The following is a 12136-nucleotide window of genomic DNA, read 5'->3' on the forward strand; positions in this document are numbered from 1 at the left end:
GCAAAGTTTTGTTTTTAAACAGCTTGTATGTATGGGAGATGAATAGGTTTGAAACTTACAGGAGGTAACATTTATTATTCTGATTTGTCAACCATCACAGCAGGCATATTTTAGTCCCAAGATGTGGTTTACATGGGTTATTTCCTCTCCTGCTCCTTCAGGGCATCTGAAATGGTCTTGTGACTATGATAGCTGAATTTTTCTTCATTCATTTAAAAAAAAATTCTTATTAATTAGTTTAAATATTTAATCATGCATTTTTAGCTTTATCCATGAATATTGCAAAAATATTTAATACATAAAATACTAGATCACTAAATTGCATTTAAAAAAAGACTTCCACATTTCTGTTTTCCTTGCAGCAGCTGACTCAGAGTGTGTGGGATATTAGCAACCCTTTCAAGATTATGCTGTTAAAGGGTAATAAGTTGAACACAGAAGAAACTGCCAAAGTAAGTAATGTAGAGCCTAGTATCAGGAGACGTTCTTCTGACTGATCATTTTAATTTGCAAAGTGTTTACCGAATGTCAGCTCATAAAGGCTCCAGTTCAGCAAGGGCCTTAAGCAATATGCAGATGAATAGTCCCAGTTGCACTACCCACCTGCCTAAAGTAAGATACATGCTTTAGTGCCTTGTCTAATTTGTCCCTGATTTTCAGCAAATGTTTTTCTAATGTTTGGTGTGATCTTGGCACAAAAGGTATGCATTCAGATGAAGCTATTGTGATATAGACATGTATGCCTTATACATGAGCACAGATTAAATATGAATGCACTTCTGATTCAACACTAGATATATATAGTGTTTTATGAAGCTCTAAACTGTATCTTGTATAAGGCTAAGGGTCTAGATCACATGCTGCTGTGTAATCTATCCTGTTTTTAATTTTCTAAACATGCTGAACATAGCAAAAATTGCAACAGCACTTCCGGTAAAACTGTAGATGGCTACATCACAGACCACAAGTTGTTAACACATGGGAATTTATTGCACAGTCCCACACAATTACATAAAGACCTTACAAATTCTTTGCCTCTGAAATAGAACAGCATGAATTTTCCTAATTTGTTTGGATGACAATTAAATAAAGAATAATCATACTGAGGCCTGGTCTAACTATAGAGTTAGGTTAATGTAAGCTGCCTTAAGTATCTGAGCACCTTACTTGTACAATGAATATCAATAGTAAATCCCCTTGTCAACATCATGCAGTCTCTGGCTCTTCTTCCATTTTAAGTTTAAATATAGATTTTTTTTTTTTTTTTTAGAGCCAAATAAGAGGAAATTTTCTGTCCAAAGCAAGATGGTTTCTGTTAAAAACTAATTTACAACTGCTCACTGTCCAACTTCTCAAACTTATTTTAGTTTCATTCATGTACTCTGGAGTACTTAGATACACACCATAGTGTATCATAAAGTATCATAGACCTCATAATTGGCTGAAAACTTCAGAAAACCACTTTCTACATTTTAATTATGGAGCTTTAAGCAAAACTAACTTCTCATCTCTTCATTCTTAAAATGAGTCATTAGTAAATATCAAAAGATTTGATGATATGGTGCTAATAAAATCCTCAAAGCTTCTATGCTTATCTGAACCTTTGGGGTGTGGACTGGGAACCTTCAGAGGTAAGGATCTCTTTTGAAATTTCTGGCATTTCTTCATTTTGGCATGAACACAAATACTATGACAACAGCTTCTAAGTTGCCTTGAAATAGGTCCATGTTCCTGGTTCTATGCTTCTAATGAATGACTGAAATATACTCTTATCTTGAAAATTTGATCTTTTGTTACAATGGAATGCACCCTGAACTTTCTGATAATTCCACAGTGATCCTAGGTCATTTCTTATCACACATGGAGGAGGAGGAGCTCACTAGTGTTGCTGTTCCAGTAGCTCAGCTGTTGCTGATTCATGCATGTATGTGCAGTGTTTTATTACATTGCTTTTCCATGGCCTAGTTTACTACAAAGTTTAGATTAAATGATTCCGAACATGCTAAAAATACATTTTGACTCATGGCGAGCAAGCTGAACAGAAATCTAGATTTTAAAAATAGAAAAAAGTCTGACTTCAGTAATTTTGGATTATTTGTTTTTTCACAACTTTGATATAACAAATTGTGACAGACTCTTCTACAAATACAGAATTGGGGTACAATTCTATATCTTCAGTTTAAATGCTAGAAAATAAGGAAGACACAGGTGTAGTTTCTATTGACCAAATGTCAGTATCTTCTTCCTCTTCTAGGCTCTAATCTCTGTTTGGTTTTTCCACAGTTTTAAAGTTTTAGTTTTGTCTTTGAAGTTCCAGTTCTTTAATTAGATTAGGCCAGTTTTGCACTGAGATTTTGACACTAGTTTCACGACCCCACTCTATTCTATAGATTCTTATACAACTCTTATCACTGTAGAATCTGAATGCTTTCCAATAGTGCACTATCATCTGTCATATGTGGTTTGTTCTCTCTTTCTAGAGCAGGGGTGGGCAAACTACGGCCCGTGGGCCGGATCCGGCCCCTCAGGGCTTTGGATCCGGCCCGCGGGATTGCCACCTCCCTGGTGCCGCAGGCCCCATGCCGCTCCAGGAAGCAGCAGGCACCATGTCCCTGTGGCCCCTGAGGGAGGGGTTGAAGAGGGCTCTGTGCACTGCTCTTGCCTGTGGGTACCTTCCCCAAAGCTCCCATTGGCCGGGAACGGGGAACCGCGGCCAATGGAGCCCTCTGTCCCCTCTCCCCCAGGGACTACAGGGACGTGGTGCCAGCCATTTCCGGGAGTGGCGTGGGGCCACCCCGGAGCTGCTCCAGGTCAGTGGTGCCGGGCCGGAGCCCAAACCCCTCCTGCACCCTACCTCCCTGCCCTGAGCCTCCTGCTGCACCCTGCACCTCAACTCCCTGCTATGGGCCCCCTGCTGCACCCCTCCTGAGCCCCCTGCCACACCTCACACCCCTCCTGCACCCTGAGCCTCCTGCTGCACCCCACACTCCTCCTGCACCCCAGCACCCTGCCCTGAGCCCCCTTATACACCCCGCACCCCTCCTCTGCCCCATCCCCTTTCTTTGAGCCCCTTCCTGCACACTGTACCCCCTCTGACACCCCGCACTCCCTCCTGCACCCCTGCCCCGGCCCTGCATGCAATTTCCTCACCCAGAAGTGGCCCTCGGGCCAAAAAGTTTGCCCACTCCTGCCCTAGAAGGAAAATTGTGTGTGCTGTTCAGGGTTTTGGTTTTGGTAAGGCTTTGTTTGAGGTTTTATTTTCCTATGTCTTGAGAGAAAGTGAGATTGAAGGCTTGCAATTGGAATAGAAGATAATGTGGGTTGTAAAGGTCCTTAATTCATGTGAGAGTTCATTCCACAATCTCCAGCCAGCCCCTGAGAAAGCAGTCTCCTGCACAGATGAACTGTACCTTTATAGTACAAAGTTCCATAGTGGCTGAGGAGCTGTGTTGTTGACCATGGTTCTCATCTCAGAGCTTTTGGTGATCTTTTAGGTACACAAGCCCAAGCTATTGAGCACCTTAAAGATAAAGCCGGAAATCTAGTCAGCAATGACAGAGCCCTATGACCTGAGGCCTGCAAGCCCAAGTCAGCTGGCCCAGCCAGATACAGGTTTTTCTTTGCTGTGTAGACATACCCAGAGAGAGGAACAGGGACTTAATCATGAGCCTCTACCATAACAATAATAGCCTGTAGAGCAGACTCATTTTATCTCTCTCTTTAAGAGGTCTCAGTGCCACTAGACAGAACACCAAACCGAGAAGGTGTGTGGGTTACATACTTCCCCTAGCTGAGGAGGCACAACCTGAGCTTCAGAGACTTACCAGTTGAAATCCCGGATGAGCCCCCACTTGTAACGCTGACAGACCCCGGTCATTGGTGGGGGACCTCTGGAGCTTAGTGCATGAGCCTCTTCAGCATGAGCTAAAAGCCAACTGGCTGTTAGTGAGTCTGCTCTACAGCCTTTGCCAACTCTCACTCTCTCTTTAAGTGGTCTCGGTGCCACTAGATGGGACAAAACACCACACCCAGAAGGTGTGTGTGTGTGTGTTACACCATCTCAATACAATTCCTCTAGACCCTGCCATGTGTCTGAGTTGGGACAGTAGAGTTCTGTGGCTGACCATATTGAATGTTTACCTGGTATTTGTTTTCCTGATTAGAAGTAAAGAATTACCAGAAATCTCACCAGGCAGCTTTAGATTTCCTTTTAGATCTAAGTAGGTGAAATAAAGAAAGAACCAGCCTGAACTCTGAGGCCTGGTCTACACTTAAAATTTAGGTTGACGTAATCCCAGGGTAGGTGCAAGTATGTTGACAGAAGAACATTTCTGTCGACCTAGCCACCAGCACTGAAGGAGGTGAGGTCCTACAGCAACAGAAAACCTCCTTCTGTTGGTGTAGGCTGCATCTACGCTACTGGGTTATGCAAGCATAGCTATGGTGCCCTAGCTATGCCACTATAGTCCCTGTAGACATGGTCTTACCCAAAAGTCAAAAGAAAATTTTTATAAGTTCAAGAAAATTAGATTAACTTAAGTTTGATTTAAAAATTGTATTTCTGTTTACATGCAATTGCTGCAGAGGAAGTGGCATAATACTGTGGGAGAGGCTGTTATCCTGGTATTTCTTTCGGGACCGGAAATAAGGAATTGTCAGAAATCTCACCAGGGAGCCTTTAAGATTTCCTTCACAGTTTTACAGACCTGAATAATTTGGATAAGCATCTGAACTTTTTGAAGTTCACCCAAGTCATCACTACCCTTACCATGCATTTAATTCTGTCCAGAACTGAATTGTAAATCCACGTATATATTTTTGTTTTTTTCTAATGGGTTTTTAAGGCAACAGTTTCAATGGGAATATATACGATTTTTTAGAATAAAAAGGGGGGAAACACCTCACCATGAGTTTACTTTTTTTGTATCCAGATTTTATAGTTGTTTTTCTTTAGCATGTGGACTTTGTATAGAACAAAAGGCTTGCCTTCAATTTAAGTAGAAAATAGAAAACAAGGATAATATTTTGGACCTGACTCCTTTCCAGGAAATATTTTAAAGGGAAGAAGTGAAGTCAGTTCTCTTACTCATTATAGACTCAAAAAAGAAGCAACTATAAAATACCGTCAGCACTTTTCTTCATATAGCTAAATACATATAACTTTATCACTACACGTTCAGTTTAATACTTATTCTGCCAACATGAGCTACGTGTGAGCACCAACAGTAATAGGCACCAAAAGTGAAGTAATTTTTTTCAAGATATGATTTAGTTTCCTGTACAGTGTATGCTTTTAGGTTAATAAATACTCTGTGATTTTAATAGACCTGGCCAGGATATGGAAATCACTTCCTGCAAAAAAATCTGTGTTTTTGAAATAAAAATTTAATTTTAAATCAGGACAAAACGTCAAAATGCAAAATTTCTCATGGGTATGGTTTTTGGCTTCCTGGCTGCCTGCCTGGAAGGCCCATTTCACTTGTGAAATTGACAAGAGCCTGCCAGCGAGACAGAGAGCCCCAGTGCTCTGCCTCCCTTCCCCTCCCCTACCTCCAGGGCCGGAGAAGCTAAGCAGTGAACTCTCTGTCTCTGTGGTGTCAGACCTGGGAAGGTGGTGGGGAAGTTGAGTGTCCGGCTCTCGGGCTTTCCAACTAGGGTTACCATACGTCCTCTTTTTCCCGGACATGTCCGGCTTTTCGGCAGTCAAACCCCCATCCGGGGGGAATTGCCAAAAAGCCGAACATGTCCGGGAAAATGGCGGCTCTGCTCCTCCCCGACTCTTTGGCTCTGTTTAAGAGCCGGGCTGCCCGAACGCTACCGGCTTCGGGCAGCCCCCCTGCCTCCAGACCCTGCGCCCCCAGCCGGGCACTTCCCCTCCCGGGCTCCGGCGGCGCAGGGTCTGGAGGCACGGGGCTGCCCGAAGCCGGTAGTGTTCGGGCAGCCCGGCTCTTAAACAGAGCCAAAGAGTCGGGGAGGAGCAGAGCCGCGGGGGCTGGAGCCTCCAGCCGCCGGGGCTCTGTGTAACTGACACAGTGTCAGTTACACAGAGCCAAAGAGGAGCAAAGCCTCCAGCTGCCGGGGGCTCTGTGTAACTGACACAGTGTCAGTTACACAGAGCCCCAGCCGCTGGAGGCTCTGTTTAAGAGCCGGGCTGCCCGAGAGCTACCGGCTTCGGGCAGCCCCCTTGCCTCCGGACCCTGCGCCCCCAGCCGGGCACTTCCCCTCCCGGCCTCCAGCTGCGGGGGCTCTGCTCCTCTTCAGCTCTGTGTAACTTATACAGTGTAAGTTACGCAGAGCCGCCGGAGCCCCGGAGGGGAAGTGCCCGGCTGGGGGCGCAGGGTCCGGAGGCATAGGGGCTGCCCAAAGCCTGAGCGCTACTGGCTTCACGGTTTGCTGGGCAGCCTCCAGACCCTGCGCCCCCGGCTGGGCGCTTCCCCTCCCGGGCTCCAGCTGCGCTGGGGAAGCGCCGGCTGGGGGCACAGGGTCTGGGGGCTGCCCGGGAAACCGTGAAGCTGGTAGCACTGGGGCAGCCCTTTCCCCCTGGCTGGGAGTGGGAGGGAGGAGGGGGCGGAGTTAGGGTGGGGAAGGGGCGGAGTTGGGGCGGGGCTAGGGGGTTGGGAAATGGGCGGGGCCAGGGCCCGTGGAGGGTCCTCTTTTTTTATTTATGAGATATGGTAACCCTATTTCCAACCCTGGAGCTGAGGAGAAGCTGTGATGCAAAGAGCCCTGGTGCTTGGCTTCAGCAGCCCTCTGGGAAAGCTTTTTTCAGTTTCAAATGAAATGACAAGAGCCTTCGAGGAGAAGAACATGGGAGCTGTCAATTTGATTTTCCTGACAAAAAGAAAATTTTCCCATGGAAAATTTTGATTTTGTGAAAAGGGCTTTTTTTCATCAGAAAACCATTTCAAAGAAAAACTTTCAACCGGCTCTTATGTTTTTAAGTAAATATTCCTGGCTTCATGGAATGTTTTTGGATACTTTTCTGTCACACCTCTATTACAGGTTCATGTCAGGGCTGGTCTTTTCCATGGAACTGAGCTCCTTTGTAAGCCAATTGTAAGTCCAGAAATATCTGGGAGAAGTGAACATGTTTGGAATGAAACACTGGAATTTGAAATCAATGTCTGTGACTTGCCAAGAATGGCTAGGCTGTGCTTTGCAGTTTATGCTGTGATGGATAAAATGAAAACTAAAAAGTCAACCAAGACAATTAATCCTTCCAAATACCAGACCATCAGGAAAGCTGGAAAAGTGGTAATGCTTTCATTTGTTTTCCTGTAATGTACCTCTTAATGTACTGAGCAGTGTATTTATAGGCATTTTATTTTCTCACCTTGGAAATCTGAAACACAAATGAAAAAAGTGGGTGACCTTAATTGAAGTAGTGCTCAGTTAAAAAAGCAACTTATTTGTGAACTGTTTAGTCTCAGGGAGCTTATTTAAAACAAAAAAGGATAATTTTTCCTCCTTTTGTTAATTACTAGTGTTTATTTTTTCTTTATCCTTTTTATTCTAGCAATTTTTTCTTAAAGGGGTATTGTTAAAATCATATTTTAAAATCTTCACGTGTATTATTAATTACATCTTATATTCAAAGTAAAAGATTTTTAAAAATAAACTAATTTATTTCACATCATTTTTGTTTGCTTTTTTGCATTTTACTATTCAATTTATGGTTTCCATGTACTTAGACCAAGGCTGTTTACATTCCCCAACACAGGGGAATATTCTGTTCTTATTGGGTTTTGTAAAAGCTTTTGGCCCTCCCAACACACAGAAAAAGGCCATAAACTTTAAAGTAATTGGCAATGTCTCTTTAATGAGCTGAAGCTTTAAAAATTATTAGTATTTGTGAAATTGTATTCACATCTTTTGAGCTCTGAACGGGATAGGTTTTTTTTTTTCTAGACTGATCCAGAAAATCACATATTTAACTTTCAGTATTGAACTAAAGACAATGGGACTTAGGTACATGCTGAAAGTTGAGCATGTGCTGAATTGCTTTCCTGAATCAGTGTCTTAGTCTAGAACAATTTTTTTTTACTCTTTATTTTTCTAGTTTTGTGTCATTTACTATTTTAAAGTTTCAGATTTATTGTTAGGTTCCATTTAAACAATAAAGTCTTTCCTTCAACAGCACTATCCTGTAGCCTGGGTAAATACCATGGTATTTGATTTTAAAGGACAGTTGAAGAGTGGAGACCTCTTACTGCACAGTTGGACATCATTTCCTGGTAAGGTTTGATTTGTAATCCTGGGATTTGCTGTATACCTTAGAGTACTCATGAGACTAAAGAACAACATTAATTTAGGATAATGGAATATTAATTGTTTTTGCCTGCCATCATCACTGTTCCAAATAGGGAAAGAGAGAGCTAACATTATTATTGCATAAAATATGTCTATGTCCCCTCTGCTTTCCTTCTGATATTCTATGCAGCCTCCTTAGTCTGGTGTTTGTTAAACTTCTGTACAGTTTTCTTGAATCCTTCTTTAAAAAAAAACAAATTTCTTGGGGATGTTTCTTGTTTAGTTTGGAAATCCATTCTATCCCTGAAGTGTTATCCATTACTGAATAAGGACCTTTTAAAAATGGCAATGCCTGTTATTTCTAGCAATTTATAATGTTTGCCATCTTTAAGATGCCATTCTATTTTCATTGCTTGTGTTGGTTCAGATTCCTATGCCATAAAAAGCAGATGATTGTTTTGGTTAGAATGAAGAGTGGCACCTAAATTTCATATTGCTTTATAAGCAACCTGTATATTTCAGTGGACCAAATGTTGTTATAATAAATTTCAATCCATGTGGTTTTTGTTAACTCAAAGTTAATTGCATTATCATATATATAACAGAGAATCTGTTCCGGCAAATTAGAGAGCTTAATCTACATTAATTTTGATCTATACATTTTTTCTTTAATTAAATAAGAGCAGCTTTTAAATATTTATTTTAAAAATCATGCTAAAGATATTCATTCTGGATCAGATCTGCAGCTGGTGTAAATTGGCTTGGCTTGATTGAGGCTCAGCGCTATGCCAGTTTATAGCTGCTGAGGATTTGGCCATTTATTTTGTTTAATTCAGTAACCTTTTCTGTGGAAAATGGGAATTACAATGTGGTGGTTTATGCTGAACATGCGAAGTGCATAGAATAGCCTGTCAGTAAATCCCAACTACTTATAACTGCCTCTGAAGTTTTGGGGAGCCTTTTTATTCCAAGGATCTGTGTTTATAAGAAGCTAATTAAGCCTCACAACCCACCTGTGAGATAAGTAACTATTATGCCTATTTTGTCAATGGGGAAAATGAGGTACAGAGAAATGAATTGCTCAAAGGCTTGCATTAAATAAGTGACAGAACCAGAAGTAGAACATCCAAAGTCCTAAGGACATCCTTGTGCTTTCCTGACTTGTGCTGCTCTCTCCCATAAAGCCCCACATCGTAGTCACCTTCCATCTGCGTGAGGAAAACTGGACAAAATGCCCTTTTGAGCTTATTAATCTTGCTCTTTCATTATAGAAGCAATTCAGCAGCATGAGGCACTCTTGTCTTCAGTGGCTTAGAACTCCTGTTAGATGCTGGGTCATTCCCCCTTGGACAAAGTTATGGGAACCTAATCTATCCATGGGGCTAAAACCGCAGCTAGAGATTGGCATGCTATAGGGACAATTTTTACTGCCCACCTTCCATTTTCTGAAATAGTAACAAGTGGAAGTGTCCTAAGAGCCAAGCTGGTTCTGTAACCTGTCTTCCTTTCAATGGATGATCCTCTTGGGCATCAGACATGTTGATGTTAGGAACAGATTGTGCCAGAGATTCATTGCAAAGGAGAGAATCTGGCCCTCTTTGAACAGCTATGTATATTTTTACAATCAACACAGGAAGCAGTTTCTCATGGCATTGCTGCCTTATCCAAAGACACTTTGTACTATAACATAAATTGTTCTGATATTTTAGATGAACTTGAAGAAATGTTGAATCCAATGGGAACAGTACGAACTAATCCTTACACTGAAAATGCAACGGCTTTGCACATTAAATTTCAAGAATATTCAAAACTGCCTATTTATTACCCTCCCTTCGATAAGGTAAGATATAATACACTAAATAAAGAGAAGCCATGAATGCTAGTGTATATAAATGGCTATCTGATATTTACTTTCTTCCCGTTTAACACTGGCTTTTGATTAAATCCACCCTTCCTGCCTTTTAGTTTACATATTGTAGTTACTAAAACTTGGAACCTCAGTATTCTGGCTTCCATATCTTTAGAGAACATGTTGAACAGAATTTTTTAAACATTCTGCACTTCTAGTGCATGTTATTTTGAGTGTCAGAAAAAAGTCTATTTTTAATATTACAACTGCCTTTGACAATAATATATCACAGTTGCATTTCTGTAAACCTCAGTATAAACACATTCAGTGATATCAAACTGTACTTAATCAGGACTGAAAAGGATCTGACATTTCATGTTTAAGAGTATATTTTAACCATTCTCTGTTCCCTTCAACAGTTAAAATCCTTTTCTGGAGAAATACACTTTTTATGTCTGTTTCTACACTGAAATACTTCTTTAGTTTGCTCCTGAACAAAATTACCTTTAGTTGTACTATACAATGTCACAGATACAAATAAGAATATCTGCCTAGGGACAGGAAGTATATGTGAGTGTGTGTTCAGAGTACAGCTGATGCAGCTACAGTGTAAATACTAGAACAGCTAGTCTATTCACAAACCAGCCAATAAAGCTGATCCCAGGTGACAATAATATTAAGTGCAGTTTCGCAGCACTAAGCAATTGGTACCATTTTCCTGACAGTAGTGGGAAATCTTATTACCGATTCCTGAAGAAGTTATTTCTCTTGTTTAAAAATATTTGGCAATTTTATCACCTTTTAATTATAACTCTTGTTCTTTTTCTGTTAATTAGCTTGTGTACATTTATTTCTAAAAATATTTAAACTCATATGTATTTGTGTTCCTGAGATAATTTAGAATATATACTACCTTTACTAGTTAATATTTTTGTTTTTGTGTTCAGTTTTTCTTTTGTGCTTTTAATTACTTACAATTGAAAATTCAAATATTCAGGCATGTTCAAACATTGTCATAAATGTGGTCAGAGGATTTTATTGAGTGCAGTACATTATATAGTCACAGTGGTTTGTGTGATAATATGACTGATAATATTCCCCTGTCTGTCATAACTCTTGTTGGGGAACTTTATCCTCTTATTCAACTGTACCTGAGCAATTCTGTACATCAAACTCAGGGAAATTCTAGTGCTTTTATGTGAAGTGATTTCACAGCTGGTAGAAGAAAGGTTGCTGGAAGCACTCAGTATTGGAGAACTTAGATACAAGTCCTTTTTTGGTGGTTCTTGGTTGCTCAACACTTTCTGCTGCTTTTAATTCTTGAGAGTTGAGTAATGTTTTGTAACATCAATGGGAAGCTGAAAGCATCAAAATATTTTGCCTCAGATATTTAGTTCCAATATTGAGAATGAACTGAGATCAGAGCTGTTGAGGATGAATTGCTGAGATCAGGATGGCATAGTAATTAATCTTTTTGTGAAGGAATAAAGCTCCCCTCTTTGAATGAAGGCCCCTTTGGACCAAAGTGATGGAGACAATGGGTCATATCCTCAGCTGGCATAAATCATATTTGTAGCTACCTGTTTTATACCAGCTGAGGATTTGGACCCTCAATATTTGTTTAAATTTGCAAGTAAGATTTAGCAAATACATAATTTGTTTTAATTGTTCCCGTTTTCAGTGTTGGTTGAGGGCATTAGACAAATACCCTTAATTAGATGCGTGATCGTGGTTTGAGAGTCACAAATCCTGAAGATGAATCAATCTCTCTCTCTCTCTCTCTGATTTATTTATTCATACATATATAATATATGATCATAGCATCAGTCCACCTGGTAGTAGAATATACAAAGACCCTCATTATAGATGCAAATTGATACTTCACTTTAGCCATCTTCGCTGAAGCAGCAGCTAATTATTTAATGTTGTTAATCATGTGTCTGCTGTAAATGTTAGACTGTATTTAAGTAGAATTAATTCAGAAGTCCACTGGAACTGAGTCCTGAGTCACAACACTAATCCAGATTTGCCTCATCT

General features: G+C 40.7%; 1 protein-coding gene across 14 annotated transcripts in view; it reads left to right on the forward strand.

Moving 5' to 3' along the window:
* Positions 1-12136, forward strand: part of PIK3CB (phosphatidylinositol-4,5-bisphosphate 3-kinase catalytic subunit beta) — a 211793-nt gene that overhangs the window by 131398 nt on the left and 68259 nt on the right. For 12 of the 14 annotated variants that reach the window (XM_065558075.1, XM_065558079.1, XM_005282507.5 and 9 more), the window contains 4 exons: positions 363-452; positions 7003-7254; positions 8138-8234; positions 9960-10090. In XM_065558075.1, coding sequence (XP_065414147.1) covers positions 363-452; positions 7003-7254; positions 8138-8234; positions 9960-10090 — 570 coding nt within the window. The remainder of the gene's footprint in view (positions 1-362; positions 453-7002; positions 7255-8137; positions 8235-9959; positions 10091-12136) is intronic. The other 2 variants (XM_042853568.2, XM_065558081.1) reach the window with 1 other exon arrangement.

The sequence above is a fragment of the Chrysemys picta genome, chromosome 9, assembly GCF_011386835.1.
Source record: "Chrysemys picta bellii isolate R12L10 chromosome 9, ASM1138683v2, whole genome shotgun sequence".
In the NCBI taxonomy this organism is placed as follows: domain Eukaryota; kingdom Metazoa; phylum Chordata; order Testudines; family Emydidae; genus Chrysemys; species Chrysemys picta.